Source organism: Penicillium robsamsonii (assembly GCF_028829455.1).
Source record: "Penicillium robsamsonii strain IBT 29466 chromosome Unknown utg000002l_segment0_segment0, whole genome shotgun sequence".
In the NCBI taxonomy this organism is placed as follows: domain Eukaryota; kingdom Fungi; phylum Ascomycota; class Eurotiomycetes; order Eurotiales; family Aspergillaceae; genus Penicillium; species Penicillium robsamsonii.
Genome location: NW_026643220.1, coordinates 3,247,366 through 3,265,970, shown reverse-complemented (window position 1 = coordinate 3,265,970; position 18,605 = coordinate 3,247,366). Strand labels below are relative to the sequence as shown.

The 18,605-nt window shown below is 49.8% G+C and overlaps 11 protein-coding genes across 11 annotated transcripts; 4 read left to right on the top strand and 7 right to left on the bottom strand.

Moving 5' to 3' along the window:
- Positions 1-16: 16 nt before the first annotated feature.
- kexA (serine-type carboxypeptidase kexA) lies at positions 17-1,981 on the bottom strand (the record flags this gene model as incomplete). Its single annotated transcript, XM_057228777.1, has 3 exons — positions 17-1,345; positions 1,395-1,755; positions 1,815-1,981. 3 exons carry the CDS (start codon positions 1,979-1,981, stop codon positions 17-19), a joined length of 1,857 nt encoding a protein of 618 aa, XP_057088118.1.
- A 436-nt stretch (positions 1,982-2,417) lies between these two features.
- On the bottom strand, positions 2,418-3,232 carry N7447_004501 (SAM-dependent methyltransferase; the record flags this gene model as incomplete). Its single annotated transcript, XM_057228776.1, has 5 exons — positions 2,418-2,468; positions 2,512-2,630; positions 2,679-2,789; positions 2,835-2,852; positions 2,920-3,232. 5 exons carry the CDS (start codon positions 3,230-3,232, stop codon positions 2,418-2,420), a joined length of 612 nt encoding a protein of 203 aa, XP_057088117.1.
- Positions 3,233-3,593: 361 nt separating this feature from the next.
- Positions 3,594-4,207, top strand: N7447_004500 (endosulfine family protein; the record flags this gene model as incomplete). Its single annotated transcript, XM_057228775.1, has 2 exons — positions 3,594-3,629; positions 3,677-4,207. The coding sequence occupies 2 exons, from the start codon at positions 3,594-3,596 to the stop codon at positions 4,205-4,207; spliced, it is 567 nt and encodes a 188-aa protein (XP_057088116.1).
- Positions 4,208-5,667: 1,460 nt separating this feature from the next.
- Positions 5,668-5,958, bottom strand: N7447_004499 (uncharacterized protein; the record flags this gene model as incomplete). Its single annotated transcript, XM_057228774.1, has 1 exon — positions 5,668-5,958. The coding sequence occupies one exon, from the start codon at positions 5,956-5,958 to the stop codon at positions 5,668-5,670; it is 291 nt and encodes a 96-aa protein (XP_057088115.1).
- Positions 5,959-5,972: 14 nt separating this feature from the next.
- On the bottom strand, positions 5,973-7,358 carry N7447_004498 (ICE2 family protein; the record flags this gene model as incomplete). The annotated part of the gene is made up of 2 exons (XM_057228773.1): positions 5,973-6,776; positions 6,840-7,358. 2 exons carry the CDS (start codon positions 7,356-7,358, stop codon positions 5,973-5,975), a joined length of 1,323 nt encoding a protein of 440 aa, XP_057088114.1.
- Positions 7,359-8,576: 1,218 nt separating this feature from the next.
- N7447_004497 (MYG1 family protein) lies at positions 8,577-9,759 on the top strand (the record flags this gene model as incomplete). Its single annotated transcript, XM_057228772.1, has 2 exons — positions 8,577-8,662; positions 8,727-9,759. The coding sequence occupies 2 exons, from the start codon at positions 8,577-8,579 to the stop codon at positions 9,757-9,759; spliced, it is 1,119 nt and encodes a 372-aa protein (XP_057088113.1).
- A 580-nt stretch (positions 9,760-10,339) lies between these two features.
- On the bottom strand, positions 10,340-10,897 carry N7447_004496 (Yae1 family protein; the record flags this gene model as incomplete). Its single annotated transcript, XM_057228771.1, has 1 exon — positions 10,340-10,897. The coding sequence occupies one exon, from the start codon at positions 10,895-10,897 to the stop codon at positions 10,340-10,342; it is 558 nt and encodes a 185-aa protein (XP_057088112.1).
- A 159-nt stretch (positions 10,898-11,056) lies between these two features.
- N7447_004495 (methionine--tRNA ligase MES1) lies at positions 11,057-13,069 on the top strand (the record flags this gene model as incomplete). The annotated part of the gene is made up of 2 exons (XM_057228770.1): positions 11,057-11,187; positions 11,251-13,069. 2 exons carry the CDS (start codon positions 11,057-11,059, stop codon positions 13,067-13,069), a joined length of 1,950 nt encoding a protein of 649 aa, XP_057088111.1.
- Positions 13,070-13,582: 513 nt separating this feature from the next.
- On the bottom strand, positions 13,583-14,770 carry sonA (putative nuclear pore complex protein (SonA); the record flags this gene model as incomplete). The annotated part of the gene is made up of 2 exons (XM_057228769.1): positions 13,583-14,407; positions 14,510-14,770. 2 exons carry the CDS (start codon positions 14,768-14,770, stop codon positions 13,583-13,585), a joined length of 1,086 nt encoding a protein of 361 aa, XP_057088110.1.
- A 1,442-nt stretch (positions 14,771-16,212) lies between these two features.
- On the top strand, positions 16,213-16,906 carry N7447_004493 (uncharacterized protein; the record flags this gene model as incomplete). The annotated part of the gene is made up of 4 exons (XM_057228768.1): positions 16,213-16,363; positions 16,412-16,463; positions 16,521-16,704; positions 16,760-16,906. The coding sequence occupies 4 exons, from the start codon at positions 16,213-16,215 to the stop codon at positions 16,904-16,906; spliced, it is 534 nt and encodes a 177-aa protein (XP_057088109.1).
- Positions 16,907-17,457: 551 nt separating this feature from the next.
- N7447_004492 (uncharacterized protein) lies at positions 17,458-18,459 on the bottom strand (the record flags this gene model as incomplete). The annotated part of the gene is made up of 2 exons (XM_057228767.1): positions 17,458-17,835; positions 17,953-18,459. The coding sequence occupies 2 exons, from the start codon at positions 18,457-18,459 to the stop codon at positions 17,458-17,460; spliced, it is 885 nt and encodes a 294-aa protein (XP_057088108.1).
- Between the last annotated feature and the right edge of the window lie 146 nt (positions 18,460-18,605).

The following is an 18,605-nucleotide window of genomic DNA, read 5'->3' as shown; positions in this document are numbered from 1 at the left end:
TCATTTCAACACACACTCAAGACTGGCGGTTTTCGCCAATTCTGGGATGCGAGACATCATCCTCACTATCTTCGCCAACAGCGTAATCCTCCTGCTCAATGCCAGGGGAATGAAGCTGGTCAAGCTCAGACTCATCAAAGTCACCAGCCTCAACATCACGACCAGAACGCTTGCTCTGGAATCTGTTGAGAATGGATGCACTGTTCAATGCATCGTTATTCGAGACACCCTTGTAACCATCTCGAGCACGACGACTGCGCCAGATGAAAAAGCCCCAAGCGCTCACTCCGATAATCACAACAATGAGGGCAGCCTCACCGGACTTGGTATACGCGTGTATCTTGGTCTGTTTCAACCTCTCCTTCTCATTCTCCTGTGCGACAGTACTATTAGCCTGTCCACCGACAGCAGTCTGGGGCAACTTCTCGCCGTCGATACGTGAATCGGAAGGCTGGCCACCGATACTGGCGATATCGACTTTCATGAAGCGGTCAAGCATGTCACGGCTCTGACGGGGGTTGTCGAAAGGAACCATGTGGCTGGAGTTATAGAAGAGCACGTAGGTGAGATTACGGGCAGATTGGTAGATGCCAGCGGGCTCGTCTTCGAAGGACCAGTCGTGGCGCGGGGCCCAGACGCCGGGGGAGGTTTCGAAGCCGGTGCCACCCTTCCACTTCATGTTGTGGATCAGAGTCTCCGTTCCAATGTGGTTGCAGAGAAGGTCTTTGTCGCCGCTGAAGAGCAAGACGTTGATGCCCGATTCGATCAGGCCTGGGAGCAACTGGACGGAAGGGACGGAATTCTTAGCGGTGAAGGCCGTGTGGACCATACCAGCGCATTCGGTCCAGCCAGATTTCTTTGCTGGGTTGATGTTCAGGGCTTTGACGACATCTGGTCGTTGGAGATACGGCTCAACATTTTTCAGGTCGGGGGGCCAGTTCATGCCACAGGAGCCGGCCTCGTCCTTGAGACGGACATCGTACATGTTGTAACACTGGTGATCTTCGGTGGTGAGATCGAGGAAGTGTCGCAAGACCAGCTCGCACGAGTCCATATTCAGTTTGTCCTTTGCGGCGGGGGTCTCCAGCTCCGAGAGACAGACTTCGTTGAGTACGTTTATCTTGTGGTGGAGGGATGTGTCCGGTTTGATGAGGCCGTCTCTCTCGACGTACTTGAAGTAGGCAGGGTACTGGTCTGTAGGGGAGATCCAACCGTTACCGATCAGCAAACCCTTGATAGGCCACTCTGTGCCTCCGTTCTCTGCAACACCCTTGTTGCGATCTTGAATGGCCTTTGCAATATATGGGATGTGCTGGCCGGCAAACGATTCACCAGCAATGTATAGCTGCAACACAGTTAGAGATATCATGTAGTAGAGGAGAAGGGAAACGTACGTCATCATTCGCATACTCGGGGAATATCTCAAAGAACTTATCCAGGAAGACGATGAAGTGAGCGGCCATCTCGTCCAACTCATGGACATAGCTATTGGTGTTGACATAGCTGAACCCGGTCCCGACGGGGTTATCGACGAAGAGCAGGTTGGCAAACTCATCCCACCTGCCCTCGTTGTACTCCAACGTATGGTCGTCCTGGAGCCGGTAGGGCCCAACTTCCATCAATGCGCCATCCATGGAGCTACATCCTGGGCCACCGTTCAGCCAAATGACAGTGCGTTGTCGGTTCGCGATGTGACGGTTCTGGAAATGCCAGAAGAACAGGTTGCCGTTGGTGTTGGGATCGACCTCGATATGTCTAGAGTTGTTACATTAGCAAAGGCCCAGAAGTTCACAGAAATACCACTTGAGACTCACCCAGCATGCATCTTCAAGAGAGGGCCTTCCGGCGCCCCCGGTAACGAGTGCACATAATAATCAGCAGCCGAACTGGCCGACACCAAGGCCGGGCTAAACAGCGATACTACGGATAATAATATCACGGCACCGCCCTTCACGGAAGGGAGGAATGGTATTGAGAACATGTTAGCCAGTGTGGTTATCCAAAGATTATCGACTGTCCCGGGAGGGACTCGTAGGCGCGGGTTTAACAGATCATTTGAATTCAACGGCACGGATAAAGTGGGAGGGAGAAACAGTTTAAATTCACAAAGTCCAAAGGGAACTTCCAGGTGTCAAGATCAAAGAAAGACGCTGGAAGTTCGAGGCGTGGCCTGTGGAATGAAACGGGTACAGGTCAGTACAGGTAATTACCAGTGGGGGTGCATCAAAAGGCCCTGTCACTTCCTTGCAGAATGGTCTTTTTGGTAATTTGTTGTATATCTCTATTCTGCACAGATATATTTAGCTTATAGATTACACTCTCTCCCTAGTCCTGGTTTTAACTCCAACCAATGGCTGATTATTTTAATGGCCCCCGATCTTCTCTGAGAAATCAATTTAATGGCCCCCGATCGTCTCTTAGAAATCAAGAGACTTGTCCGCATCATTCTTGATCAGATCCACCATCCCCTAAACCGTTAGCTGATTTCTCTCTAAAGTCCAATAGTCTTACATCGGGCATAATAGGCTGCTCATTGGCACCCTTAACATAGCGGAAAGGCATCTCGGTGCGTTCATGCTCATTGATGATCAATTCCGGGTAGTCGACATATTGAATGTCATCAAGGGGGACTAGCAAAAATTAGCGTACACATATATATCAAGACCTTTTACACTCACCCTTCTCGTGAACAACCAAGCGAGTAACTCGCACGGCAGTATCGGTAGTCATCTGCTTGGGCCCCAATCGGCGGCCGACATATCCCTTCTTCCTCAATTCCGAGGTGCGATCTACAAAGTCAGTAGCCGAAGTGCATGAAGAAACCCAGTACATACCTCTAGGCGGGTCGTCGCCTGCAGAATGACAAGAAACAGGTCAGTCCTTTACTCATATCGTGGGGGTAAAAAAAAATTTCCATACCGAGGATACCACCAAACAAAAAGACATCAAAGGTATCACCATCCTCGGGACTCAACTCAACCTGAGCGGAAGGGTCCAACAAACAGACCTTGGCCTTGCGATCGGCAAAGATCTCCTCGACACTACGCTTCTCAACCTCGAGACCCTTGGTGGCGGCCAATTCTGCGGGCATTTGCAGCTCGGCGGGCACAGAGCTGAGCATGAATCTTGCCCCGCGGTCGTAGGATTCACGCGCAATGCAGGCATATTCGAGCGTGGACCATGGGCCCAACTCGGGATCCAGATGTTCAACTACAAAGATTGGTTGGGTCATGGTGTGTATGAGAGAAGAGACGTCACGGGAAAGAAACGAAGTTCAAAAGGTTCGGTTCCACTGTGGGCAGGTGACGATGGATTTATTTTAACCAATTATACTATTTTATATAAGGCTTGGGATAGGAAGAAATGGGTTATAACGTGATACGTTCAAGAGGGTAAATTAGAGTAGAGTAAACTAGCCTAATATCAAACTAGATATTGGAGAATCCCACGTCATCTTAGACATTTTCCCTTTACTATTCTAATTATTTATTATTCATTCTCTCTCTGTATTCCGTGGTCACACCTCAACTTCTCCCCGCCTTATCTCTCCCGCTTCAATTCCCCTCCAACTTCCCTTCTTCAACCTATCCATCATGAATCCCCACCAACAGAACAAAGTGGACATCAATGTAAGTACTCCCACTATACGATTCCTATCATAACTAATAAACTCTAGTCGCTGAGCCCAGAGGAGCAGCGCCTGCTGCGCCTCTACGGCAAGATGCCAACCAAGAAAGACGTCCTCCAAAACAAGCTCAAGGCAAGTCACACACCAACTCAACCCACAAGACCCATTCTAACATTTAATTTTCTCCAGGAACGCAAATACTTTGACTCGGGCGACTATGCCCTCAGCAAAGCCGGCAAAGCCTCCGACGTAGGCGTCACCAACATTGGATCCCGCCACCCAGTGCCGGAGAACATCCCGCACCTCACCTCAACCTCCCCAGGTGCCAACAACTCTGCCAACAATGGCAGTGTCAGTTCCCAAGGTGGACAACAGATTCCAGGCAGTATCAGCGGACACCCTGGCTCGATCGGATTCCAAATCCGCAGCCCAATCAAGGATGGAGGTAGCTTCCTACACCGTGGCACCAGTGTTGGTGAAGGTGAGGGCTCTGGTCTGGCCTCTGAATCAGCCCAGGGTGAGCAGGAGCTTAGTGTTAGCCCCCCTACTGCACGAGAAGGTGTTCCTATTCGTCGGTAGATGATACACCTTGCACTACACGGGGTGACTGTGTTCTGACGAGGGCGATCGTTTGCATGCATATCTTTTGAAGGGGGTCTGTGATTTCATTTTCAAAAGCCTGGCGCTATGGGAATTTCTTTTCAATTTCTTTTATTTCATTTTGTGGGGGGGGGGGGAATGGGCGGGCGGGGGGGGGGGGGGGAGGTGCACTGCAGGACAGAGCGAGAGTGGAAGCAGAGGTTTAGTGCTTGGCCTGTCGTGTCATTGATATGGATGATTTGTTTTCCTTATGGAGTGACATTCCCTGTCCATCGAGCACGGCTTCGCTCTTCAGTGTCTTGGCTTTCTTTATTCTCCAATTATCGCCATTTATCATCAACTCATCATCTGCATTCAATTTTTTTTTCCTTCTTTTTCTTGACTTCTACTCTCCTTGTCTATATCTAGTTCATACGACAAGACCCTTGTGATAATTTACTTGCGTTTCCATTCTCTAGTTTATCTACACTACGTCTACCTGTATTCCTATTCGGCTGTGCTCTATACGCATGAAGCCAAACTATGATTCCGATAAGTTTGCTGTTTTACTTATTTATCCCGTGTGCCATCCAGTTTGTTCAATTGTTATGGAAAAGTCATTATAAACATTTTACACGGTACGTCCCACTAGCTCGATCAAAATCGCCCAGTCATTACTACAATAGTTCGGATCTTATATTTTATCTCTCTAGATCGAGCTAAATCATCTTGCTAAGAAGGTTATATTAGCGGCCTATTCTACATTTGATTACTCGTTTTATTATTCTTGCTATAGCGCCAAGAAGGCAAAAAGACAAGGTATCAGGATCGGATAATGTCCCTTATATCATCTTAAGCCAAGCCATAAAGATAAATGACCTGAAACTGAAAGTCGACAAAGCAAAGCTAGAAGAAATGGGGACATAGTGCCTGGCTTTGACAAAAAAAAAATTAGATGAATCAATGGTTCTCTATTAGACTACAACCGCCAAGCTCTATGCCATTCGAATCATATCAAGAAAGAAACGAATATCGAATATCTATTAAACCCCAGCGCCTGGCAAGAAATACAAGAGAAGAAAGAGCCAGGTATCCTATGTACAAGGAGCGGCTTCAAGCCATGAAACTGTGTGTGTGGGGGGTGGAGTAAGATTCGGCTGAGGGAAGGGGAAGCTAGGAAGCTGCGAATAGGAAGGTTGAGCAAGACAGCAGGGGGTATAAGTGCCGAACTGGATGAAAGTGGTAATTCAGGGTGGATATGGAAGACAGAGGAAAAAAAGAGAAAAGCAACAGAGTTATCTGGTATCGTCGAGTCGTGAGAAAGGGGTGTGGCATATTGAACAGAGTGCTGTTTGCCTCGAGACACGAGACAACCAAATACACTCATGTAGCAATCGAGAAGGGTATGCTTGGCGAGGAAGCAAGGAAGAGCAGTGGGGGTGATGTGATACGAAGTCCAATCAAAAGCGAGACAGGTGATACATGGCCTCAGGGCGATCGAAACTCTTCTGAAGGACTCGCTCTACAGTGGCTGTAGTAAAGGTGCAAGGCCATTGGCAAAATTCCCAAACGAATCGCCGCTGAGTGACCTTTTCGTTGTTCGGGTTGCTGCAAGATAGGTCACAAGGATTGTGGCCGACTGGGCTCATGTAGCAATATACAGCGAAGGAGGCACCAAGGCCGATTCGATTGGCCTTCGGATTCTTGCCGCGCTGTTGTTGGAGCAATGATAAGAAGGAAAGCGTAGGCATGTTTGGCTTGTCATTCAGTCGGTTTTCCAGTGGCCGGCCACTCCGTTGTCGAGATCGTTGGTTTCCCCGAGCCATAGCTCGACCGCGTATAGGGAAATCGTGCAAGCAAGATTAATCCAACGCCATGGGTTACCACCGCCATTGCCTTGGCTGCTCCACCATTCGCCGCTACCACCCATTGCTTGTGATGTTGATGCGAAGTGCTGCATAAGGAGACTGGTGTAGACAGCGATGAGAATGCTCGGCGCGAAGTAGCTCAGGAAGCCCAGCACTTGGCCTGCTGCGTCGGTATCATCAATGGAAGCCTCTTGAGAAAGCGCACGGGCGCCAGACTCGCGGACAGCTGGGATGATGCGCGTCGATGCATATAGCACGAGCAGGCGATACGCGAGCGAGATGAGAACGGAGGGCGTAACGGCGCTGAAAACGGCGGTAATGACGTTGAATCCCGCGTGGATAATCGACGGCAAAGTAGACAGTGCGTGCATCACGGTTGTGTACGACGCCATGATGATAGGAGGCAGTGGAGGGAAGTCTCCGACCTGCGAGGGCGAGGGTATTTGTTCCACGGGGTGCGATGGCTGGTAGTCCGTGAAGATCTGGTAGATGCAGAGCACAACGTAGGCAAAGAGGAGAGAGCTTTCGACTGGGTTACCGCGACCACTTCCAATACCCCAGGCACACAGAATGACGGCGCATGTGACAGAGACTCCGATCAAGGCGGCATCGACGTTGGAGATTTCGGGGAATTGCAGAACACGCCAGAGGAAGTAAACTGAGCTGGAGATAACCGTAGCGGACAAGACCAAGAGGCCGATCTAAGACAAGGGTTAGTTTTTTTTATCGCTGCATCCATGGGAGGTCCCCAAAAAAAAACATACCATCCAGCTATCGCTGCGTCCACCTCGGTTGACGAGCCAGCGGGTAATTTGCCCAGCTGCCTGGATCACCAATAAACTGCAAAATCCCTCTGCCAGCTGGAAGACCGGGGTAGACCATCTCAGAAGTCTATCCCAGTTGCCGAGGGTCACAGTTTCCACCAGGCCGTCGCGACCAAAGAGCCATTCCTGAATAGAGGAATCCTGCGCCCTCTTACCGCTGAAAGTGCGCTCCACCCATCCTGCACTGTCGGAATCAACCGAGAATCGATTCAGCGACCAAATCAGAAGGACCAAGATGACGGCCCATTGTATGAAGCGGAGAACGGTAATGATGGAGGAACGGAACCACGATCGCTCAGGAGTGGTGACCTTCAATAGCGAGACCAAGAAGTAAAAGGCCGCCAATGACAGGGAAAAGGCCAGGCCACATGTCTTGCCACCCACATCGAAGGCTAGTGGGATTGACGAGACGGTGATGGCGAGGAACAAGGCCGACGAAAAGACTCGAAAGAGCCACATCGGACCGCCGAAGGGGTATGCAGTGCGGAGGGGATCGAGAGATTCGGGGGTTGACTTGATAGCAACTATGTGTTCAGAGCTGGATGGGGAGAGAGAAGTTAAGGAGGGGGAGAGACACACTGTTTTCTTTTTTTTCCTCGAGCTTATCGCTTTTGAACCTTCACGTGGGTCAAGAGAAATGTTAGAACTAGAAATGCTAGAAATTCCTGAAAAACAAAATAACCAGAGATCTAAAATACTCAGAATAAGGTAAACAAGAAAGAGAAATCCAAAAAAAGAAGTGGAAGTCTCTTTAAGTGTTACTAGACTGGCGGTCGGAGCACCACTTTTTTTTGACCTAGGCTGTTTATAAGGGCCTAGAAACACTAGAAACACTAGAAACCAAGGCTAACAGTTTCTGGTTAACTATCTTTTATGTCAACTACTTAGTACTGGAGTATACCTCTTATACCTTATATATATCTACTATGTTGACATGGTTAACTCTAATACAGAATAGACAGCTCTTCGACGGTAAATAGAAATATATAGAACATGTTATAACTATATATACCTAACTAGTCAATGTTTGGCTTTTTTAGCCGACAGCTACATATTTCAGCTACCGAGCTAGAAACAAAGATAATGACCCCTAGTACCCCTTTCTAGTCATGCTTGAGCCACTTTTTATATATTCTACCTATTTGACCTCCGTTACTTTACCTGGCAAGCATGGGAATGCAAGGATAGCCCAACTAAGAACATGTCACAGAAAACCTACGTAGATTGGAGTCGTAAGATGTGGTCTGCTAGAAGACATGGCCCCAAGATCCCCTTCCATACTAAGGGACTCATTATAGTCACCTCCTAGGTATGAAAAGCTCGTTGATAGTTCTGTCGTTGGGATGATAGCTAGAAAAACAACTATTATGCATAGAGTTGTTATACTATAATACGCTAATCTACATAACGTTGATGCTGTTCATCATTTAGGCCTCCCAGTGGGAATTGTAACTCGTGACATATGTTAATCAAATTCACTGTCTCTCCAAGCACATCTTTATAGATCTAATAAATTTTATAGATCTCATTTCCAATAGAGCTCCTAGTCACATGCTAGCTTCCAGCCCTATTATCAAGCCCTGATAACCCGATATAGAAACGCTGATAAGAATCTCAACCAGCCAGAGCGCAGCAATTAATACATGAAGACCTTTAGACCATTCTCTTTCATTTTGCATGTTCAGATTCAAGAACTACTTCAAAATGGCTGAAAACGTTGCAAAGAAGCTCAAGACCTCGTCCCCCCTGATCGGGACACACAAGTGAGTGTAATGTCCTGAAATTTGCTACTCTAGCTTAATCTGCTCTTATACTGACTAAAAACAGCGGACACTTCCACGCCGACGAGGCCCTGGCCGTCTACCTCCTCCGCCTGCTCCCCACATACGCCTCCTCCCCTCTCATCCGCACACGCGACCCAGCCGAGTTGGAGAAATGCCACACCGTCGTTGACGTGGGCGGCGTGTACGACCCCGCCATCCACCGTTATGATCACCACCAGCGGACCTTCTCAACGACCTTCCCGCAGCACGCCACCAAGCTCTCCTCTGCTGGCCTGGTGTACATGCACTTCGGCAAGGCGATCATCGCCCAGAAGCTGTCCCTGCCTGTGGACCACGCTGACGTAGACCTGCTGTACGAGAAGCTGTACACGGACTTCATTGAAGCGATTGATGCCAACGACAACGGCATCTCCGCCTACGACCAGGCTGCGCTTGCCGCCGCTGGAGTCGAGAAGCGCTTCAAGAACGGCGGCATCACGCTGGCCTCGATGGTCGGTGACATGAACAACCCAGATCCCACCAGCCCGCCCGGCGAGCCCCAAGACGAGGACAGCCTCTTCGGACGTGCCAGCACGCTCATTGGCAACGCTTTCGCGCGCAAGATGCACCACGCCTGCACGTCCTGGATGCCTGCCCGCACTACCGTCGGCTCCGCTTACGCCGCGCGCAAGGACACCCACCCCTCCGGTCGCATCATTGTCCTCCCTCAAGGCGGCGTGCCCTGGAAGGAGCACCTCTACAACTTCGAGGCTGAGGCTTCGGGATCCAAGGAGGTTGACCCCGCCGATCAGGTCTACTATGTTCTGTACCCCGAGAACGCTACCGAGGGAGCCAAGTGGCGTGTGCAGTGTGTTTCCGTCTCCGAAAGCAGCTTTGAGTCTCGTAAGCCTTTGCCTGAGGCGTGGCGTGGTGTCCGCGACCAAGACCTTGATGGTGTTATGGCTGCGGAGGCTGAGAAGAATGGCCAGAGCAAGATCCCCGAAGGTGCGGTCTTTGTTCACGCTAGTGGCTTCATTGGTGGCCACAAGACAAAAGAGGGTGCTATGGCCATGGCTGAGCGCAGCCTTGAGCTGTAGGATTTGTTTTGATTATAACTGAAGATTGAAAGAAAAAGTTGAATTTTTGATGAATTTGTTCTATATTATGACTTCTAAAGGATATGATTTATATTAACGTGACCTTTTTTTTCCCCCTCTGCAAGCTCTGGGTCTTCAGACATGATTGTAAATAATGCATTTGGTCTTGCATGAAACCACTGGACACCACAGGCGTCCATCAGTAGAATGCCCGGGAAGATTCTTCGGGGCTTTTCTACTTTGCTGTCCAAGATATAGTACACAAGTCTTGAATATCTGGCGCGTCAAATTCGGACTGCCAATTGAGCCCAATTCTTGTTTCTCAATGGCTAACGAGCGACAGGCTTTGGTATTCGGAGGGTGTAAACCCAAGACTGGGAGAATGAGCCTCGAGTGACCTTTCTCAGGCTTTCTGGAATGGCGCTCCGAAAACCGGAGCACTTTTCCACGTGCTGACCGAAGCGAGTACTTTGTTCTTGACGAAGGATGGCCTTTTTGCGCTCTAATCTGAGGGTATCGGTAGGGTCCGGGAGTCGAGCGTCTGGTATGCCTACCGATTTTGCGAAGCATGACCAAGCCCTCAGTGACGGATATTCAATGCGCTGATATCTTCGATGCTTCCGCTGCCATCCCCCGAAGTCGACATATCCTTGGGTTCAACCTGAGTGGCCGAATCCTCACGCTCGCCCATTGCGCGTTGGATGAGCTTCGCCTTTGTAGCGGCGCCTTTGAGACGCTCGTCCACATCATTCACAGCTTCCTCCGTATTACTCATGTCCAGCGTAGCCGGATCGACGAGCTCAAGAAGCGTCTGGAGATTCCTGGCTAGTCGAGTGCTGTGTGGTGGGAGACTGGGCATGTCTTTGCAGATAGATGGATCAAGAGAAAGAGTATCCGTTGTGCTATCCGCCTGCGATACGGTGTCTTCGGACGATTTCATGTCAAGTCTCTGCGCCCAGACTAATGCCTTGCCATACAAGCGTCCCATCTCGACAAACTTCTCGAAGCCTTTCTCAACGGCGAAAACGCTGCCTTCGGTATATCCGGTAGCTGCTCCATCTGCGGTGCCCAGCTCATATCCCTCATTGTAGAATTGCTCCTCTAGATCAAGGAGACTGTCCAAAATATTGTGCTCCATGGTGGATATAAAGAAGATCGATATGAGTCAAATCCGAAAGAGTCCAATCGATAACGTTTTTTTTCCCTGATATGCGCGGGGCATGTGACGAGATGCCCACTTTCTGATTTTCCCGCCTTTGCCCCTCCAACAAAGACGTTTCCCCTTCAACAACACAAGATGACGGGTCCGATCTTGCCTAAAGCCGGCGAGCGAAATATCCTCGTGACGAGCGCTTTGCCCTACGTGAACAATGTTCCCCATCTGGGTAACGTCGTGGGCTCCGTGCTGAGTGCGGATGTATTTGCTAGGTATGACTCAACCCAACACAGAATATATAGCATTGCGCCATGAAACTAACAGCTACTCAATAGATACCACAAGGCCTGTGGTCGGCGCACACTGTATATCTGCGGTACAGATGAATACGGAACCGCGACCGAAACCAAGGCGCTGGAGGAGAAGATGTCCCCGGAGGATCTGTGCTCCAAGTACAACAAGATCCACCAAGATGTGTACGAATGGTTCAACATCGGCTTCGACCACTTCGGTCGCACACCCACACAGAAGCACACTGAGATCTCGCAGTCGATCTTTAAGCGCCTACACGAGAACGGTTTCCTCGGCGAGCGCACCGCCGAACAGCCCTACTGCGAGAAGCACGGCTCATTCCTGGCTGATCGTTTCGTGGAGGGTGAATGCCCCCGCTGCCACTACGATGATGCCCGTGGAGACCAGTGCGACAAGTGCGGCCACCTCCTCGATCCCTTTGATCTCATCAACCCGCGCTGCAAGCTCGATGGCGCCGCCCCTGTCCGCCGCGAGACGAAACACATCCACATCCTGCTCGACAAGCTCCAACCGGAGATCGAGAAATGGGTCCACCCTGCTATAGAGAAGGGTAACTGGCCTAGAAATTCGCGCATTATCACCGAGTCCTGGTTGAAGGAGGGCTTGAAAGAGCGTGGTATCACCCGAGACCTGAAGTGGGGTGTTCCCGTCCCGCTGGAGGGATACGAGAACAAGGTTCTCTACGTGTGGTTTGAGGCTTGCATCGGCTACCCTTCGATCACAGCCAACTACACAGATGACTGGGAGAAGTGGTGGCGCAATCCGGAGGATGTGCAGTTGTGGCAGTTCTTGGGCAAGGACAACGTACCCTTCCACAGCGTGATCTTCCCCGGCACACAGATTGCCACGAGGGATAAGTGGACTATGCTTCACCACCTGAGCACGACCGAGTACCTCAACTACGAAGGCGGTAAGTTCAGCAAGTCGCGCGGCGTGGGTGTGTTCGGCACGAACGCTCGTGAAACCGGCGTCTCCGCCGACGTGTGGCGCTACTTCCTCCTGAAGAACCGCCCCGAGACCGGCGATACTCAGTTCGAGTGGGCTCCCTTTGTGGACAGCAACAACGGCGAGCTCCTCGCCAAGCTGGGCAACCTCGTCAACCGCGTCATCAAGCTCGTCGTTGCCTCCTACGGCTCCACCATTCCGGAATTCACCGTGCCAGAAACCTTCAACCCATTCCTGGACGAAGTCACCGAACACCTGCGCCAGTACCACGAAGACCTAGAAGGCGCTCACCTGCGCGCCGGAGTGCAGACTGCCATGCGCATCGCCGAGGCGGGTAATGGACTGATCCAAGCGAACCGACTCGATAACGCGCTCATTGCGAACGAGCCCGAGCGCGCTGCCGCCGTTGTTGGTACAGTGCTCAACCTGATCCATCTGCTGTCCAGCGTGTTCTCGCCGTACATGCCGGCAACCTCGAAGTCGATTCTGGAACAGCTGAACGCACCCTTCCAGTACATCCCCAGTTTGGAAGATATCGAGTCCGGCTGGAAGCCTACCTCGCTGAAGGCGGGTCACAAGATCGGCAAGCCGGCTTACCTGTTCACACGTATTGATCCCAAGAAGGCGGATGAGTGGCGTGAGATGTTTGGTGGGTCGCAGGCGGACCGGAAGAAGAAGGAGGAGGATGCTGCCAAGCTTGCCGCGAAGAAGGCTGCTGCGAAGGCCAAGAAGAAGGAGAAGAAGGAGAAGGGCCGTGCTGGTGCCCCTGAAGGTGGTGTTGAGGGTTCTGCTAAGGGTGGTGCAGAGAAGGTCTCCGTTACTACCGAGGGCAAGAATGATGAGGCTGTTGAGAAGATTGCCGATGGAGTGGCGCAGGTTACTCTGCCTACCTCGTAAGATCTTCGACACAACAGGGTGATCTAGATGAGAAAAATACATGCAAGGCGCGTTGTTGGGGGCTTGCTTTTTATGGTTCTGTATGAGAGATGTTGTGCACGGGTCACGAACGGGGGATCATATTCTGGGCATATTGAACTCGAATCTTAGGGACCTGCTTTTTATAGCTATCATACGCATGGATGCAATGAAGGTGTTTTGTTTTCGATAGCCTGATAGAATAGTATGTCTTGATCTTGTACTCCGTATGCCTCGTCTATTCCATTCAGCTCTAGCATCTCTATCTACAGTGAACTGTCACAATACTGAACTACATCTTCAAGGTCATTCCAAGAAATTTTCATAGCCAGGCTAGCAAAAAAAAGAAAATCCCATTTGCACTTAATCAAAACACGCCGATATGGTAAAAATTTCATTACATGCTCGTTGTAGCCATGGGACACGAAAGCGATCGGCGAAGAAATCCCCCCATCCCACGCAAAAAGAAAAGAAAAGAAAGAGCTCAGGTCCAAATCAACGCTTGCGCGTGCTCGGTCTGGGCTTTGTCTCATCGGGTCCGATAGGGTGCAGCATGACCTTGTTGGTAGACTGCTGGGTATTGGCAGAGTAACCCTTGCTCCAGTCATAGCTAACGGAGTAAGCGAAGATATTTCCAGTACGGTTAAAAGCGGTAGCAGTGATGGGGCCTCCGACGGCGGGGTAGCCCTTGAGACGGTGCTTCGCATCCTTATCCCAGAAGTGGAAAGTACCGTCGGCACCGGCAGTGCTGAAGGTACCGTGGATTGGGTGGAAAGTGATGGAGTTAACGGAGTAGATATTGCAGACATCGCGGTTCGCAGGCGGGGTTTCACGGTGGCACTTGAAGGAGAAGTTCGAGGCGGAATCCTTCTCCTCGACGTACTGGATAGCACAGCGGCCCTCGACGGAGCCGACAGCGAAGCCCGAGGCATCGGAAAAGCAGCTGACTACCCGCGTCTGCCACTTGAGGGGTGATTGCATGGTCTTGTAGAACTTTGTGGGCTGGTCGAGGTTGATGATATTGATGTAACGGTCTGCGGTGCCGACGACAAGCAACTTGTTCTTGACGTCCATGGTGTAGATACGCTCCTGGCACTCGACGGAGGCGATTGCGGTCGACTGGCGCAGATCCCAGTATTTCACGGTCTTGTCCCACGAGCCGGTGATCAGGAGTGGGGATCCGCCCACGGAGGGATTGGGGATCATATGGCAGCTTCGGATGGGGGCATCGTGCGCGGCAACTTGGGTTGTCGTGCCTGAGCCGAGATCGAGCATGCGGGCTGCCTTGTCGGCACCGGCACCGACGACCTTGGTTCCATCCTAGAAGAGAGGGAGAAAAAAAAAAGGTTAGTTTCTGTGCATGGGACTTGGGTTGTGGGGGGGAATATGGGAGTGATAGGGGGAGATGGGATGTGAGCTTACTGGAGACCAGCAGCAGTTCAGCACTGGAGCTTCGTGCTCGAAGAGTGCCTTTCCTTCACTTTGTCCCTGGTCGTTGATTTCGTAGATGCGGACTTTCTTATCCCACGAGGACACGGCTAGGTGTTCGCTGGTAGGCGAGAAGCGGAGATCCGAGATGCCATCCTCGGGGGGAGTGTTGAGGGCGACGTCCTTGGAAATGTCGCCGGTGGTGTTTGTCTGGCCCGCCGCAGGTGCCGTCGCGCCGGCGCCGAAAAGTGACATTTGAAAGGGCGCGAGAGGTGTGATATGGCGAAGGGGTATCGAGGGATTGAAAGATTGCAAACAGAAACAAAGGCAAAGCTGAATTCACAGCTGAGGAGTCATGCAGGAGAGAAGGAAAAGTCGAGCCCAATGGAGGAAGGAAGAGACAGGGAAGTCGATGATATGATAATTGTAGCTCGACAGAAAGCGATGCGCGACGCCGGCAGAAAATATACCTCACCGCCTTTGTGTTTGTGGATTTTATACTTCACTCGAATTTATTGCTCTTTCAGTTTACTTTATCTTTTGTATTTTGGTTGGAATTACTCTGGTGTACTGGACCCTTTATATGTAAGTCCCTCCTATAGACAGAAACTATAGCCATGTAGCTGTTCATGGAGGCCACGAGAGCTCATGCCTAATAGGCAGCATTGCCGGACTGCAGTTATCCGTTTGGAGATCATTTTGACAGACAATCCTGGGGCTTTACTCAATGGTCATACTTGAGGCATCTAGAGAGCTGGTTAAAAAAATACGACTTGAGTTCGAAATTCGTTTTCTTGGCATGATCATGTCTATACCAATGTCTATTTATACCCTACGTGTAGTCATTAAGTGGGCCTAAAATCTTCTACTCATTTTCTCAGTGGATTTCTAGTCAAATGGTCAAATATGTGCAACGAATTTGAATTTGAGTGTTCAATGCCTTTATATCTTTCTAGTCCAAGAGATTGGACATAGGAATGTCTTGTAGTGGGAATATTTCGGGGAATGAAGTAATAATGTGAGAAAGAAAGGTTAATAACGCTGTAAAGAGGGAAAATTCAAGGTTAATATTGCAGGTGTTGCCACCATGCACCTTGTTAAATGATAATAGGAGGTGGTGTGATGTAATCATCAGGTGATAAAATCGATCAAAGAGACGTTAATATTTAGGTCATCCAAGTGATAAAATCATATAATAGAGAGAGAAATATACGTTAATATAGCTCATATAGGTCATCTAAGCGATATAAGAATATTCTAGCCAATATAAGCGTGATCTGCCGTTAAGTGGAGACAAATGCGGGGTGCAGCACTAAGGCTAAGATTGACGTTGAAGTCCGGGGAGGCCGGGCTCATTTTATATTGATATTTATAGGTAATGAGGATGGTATAACAGTGGTGAATAGTGGTTAGTAGTGGTTAGTAGTAATGGTTCGTAATGGTTCGTAATGGTTCGTAATGGTTAGTAGTGGTGGTGAGTGGTGAGTGGTTAGTAATGGTTATATGTAGAATGAAAAGGCAAGTAACATGACATCCATGACATTGTACCCCCTCAACCTTGGTCACCTGTTCTATTTCCCCTCTCTCTTTCTCTTCCAATCTCCTGATTCCCTCCCTGATTCATCTCCTGATTCATCTCCTGATTCATCTATATTACTCCCATCTCAAACCATTTCTCATCTTGATCACCTGCAACCATGTCTGTTCCTTTAACCAAAGTTGATTCTGCCATCGCTGGCTTAGACATATCCGATGAGAAACCTGAGCCTATTGAGAAGGAGGTCAAGCACAAGACCCACAAGCGGACCTCGTCAACGGTTGAAGGTATCTGGAACATCAACGATCTGGGTAAGTACTCTCAATTCAATCGGGGAAACCATACTGAGAGCCGTTCAGAACGGCAAAAGCTGGACTTGACCCTACCAATCGAAACACAGAAGACTGGGTGGTCCGTACCTCATCTCAATTCCTCATACACAGATCAGTCTCACTGACCGCAATCCAGGAAACTCAACACCTCCCCTTCAACCATCGAGGACAAGGACATCCTCAAAATGTTCCTCGTCAACCCACCCGTCAAGAAGATTGACCTACACTTCCCCCTCGGCCTAGAGGTCACCGCTCGGAACCTCAAGGGCGTCACAATCAAGGACGCGTTAGATGCCATCTACAAACAGTTCAAGAAGAAGGTCAGTGTTTCTATACAGACAGAAAAGGTCATGATGGCTGACGTGACACCGCTAGGCGGATGACGAACTTGACAAACCCTACCTTGCGGGCTTTGAGTGGGACAAGGAAGAGTGCTGGACCCGGTTGATCGTGCACCAGAAGAAGGAGGGTGCACCACAGCCAAGCAAAAAGAACAAGAAGAAGTCCAAGGATGAGGCATAGATTGGCATGAGCGCCATCCAACCCGGGTTGGTTCACAACGTGAACACAGACCAATGTCCCCGGATGCCCTCCCCAATTTCTTCTGCTCTCTCATCCCTTCACTTACCAATCATCATAATGGATGTTCTTACGGGGGACTATTGACTCCCCTCTGCAAGACGCGATTTGACTTTTGTTCTCTTCTGCTTTTCCACAGTCCCGCTGTTCTGTGTTCACTGCGTTTTCCGTAGAAACAAGAATTAGGGCGCGAGGGAGATTTTCGTATTTTGCTTTCTATCTTGTCTATCTTATTTCAGTCATTTCAATCTGGCTCGGCTTATGTATCTACCCTGGGTGGACCGGTATGTGCCGTTCACTCCTTCTGACGCCTAGTGGAGATCGAATCAAGTAATTCCTGAAGGCTGTCTCCAATGGTAGATGTAGATGGGAATATCTAACATCTAGAAACCCACCTAGAGACTGAAGTCCAAGTGGACATGCCACACTATACCGGGCATGCCCCATATAGATCTATGAGAAAAGATATCTATCCCCTATACCCCAATTCCAAACTAGTCCCACAGTGACCCCCAAGTCTTCCGTCCTCTCAAAAAACTCTCATCCGAGTACTTCGGCTTCATGTCCAGCCTAGTATACGCCGCCTTGACATTCTTCACCACATCACATTCCTTCGCAACATCACATTCCACTTCCAAACTTGCCTGATAATAACGACCCTTGGATGTCTCTCCTAACCAAGTATAAAACATCAAATCCAGATCCGGGATACCAAAAAGCTCCAAGTCCCCCCGAACCTGTTGAGGGAGGCGTTCCCGTCCCCAGACCATCTTCGTCGCGGAGTATTCATCCTGATCCCACCTATCACCGAAGACCAGTGCTTCAAAGACGATATCCATTCGCAGGCCACCGGCTGGTTCTTTTTGGTCGTCCTTGGGGTAGATTACGAATGTCAGCTAGGGTTCTTCCCCCCCCCCCGGAAGGATACATTATGTATGTAGTTATAATTATGTATATATTATGTAAAGAAACAGAAGCTGGACACTCACCAATGCCTCATAAATATACAAATACTGTCCGCCATGACCGACATTACTTCTCAGAAGTGACACCGTATACACGGGCGGCTGCTGGACTAGCATACGGCGCCAACTGGCTTCTGGTCTGATGTATGCGTCCCACTTGTGCGGATTCCGGACCATGTCGAAGGTGGTGAATGTGAGATTAGAGGTGGTGTCTTCATTTGCTGTATCGACATCGGTATCGTTATATTTAGTACTTCCTCCATTGCTAGACCCGGACTGATGGAAGATTGATGGGAAGGTCTCTGCCAGCAATGGGTTCTGGATCTTTGGTTTATTCAATGCATTGTCGAGGGGTCGGAAGAATAGGGTCCATTGGATGCGTGGGGAGGAATTGATGAAATGGGACCAAGTGTGACAGATTCGAGTTGCTTTTGTGAGGAGGGTGCGGATGTCCAGGTTGAGGAGGATTAGTTCGAAGATTTCGGGGATGGAGAGGGCGCGAGATTGGGTTGGGGTTTGAAGAGAAGTCATTGAGAAGAAGAATTCAGGGGGAGAAGCTGAACTGTTTGAAACTCAGCTCTTTGTTACCAGGGCACAATTGAGCCTTATTACACGTGATAGATCATTTACTTGGCAGGGCTATTTAAACAGATTTGGTTTATTATGTAGATATGGTA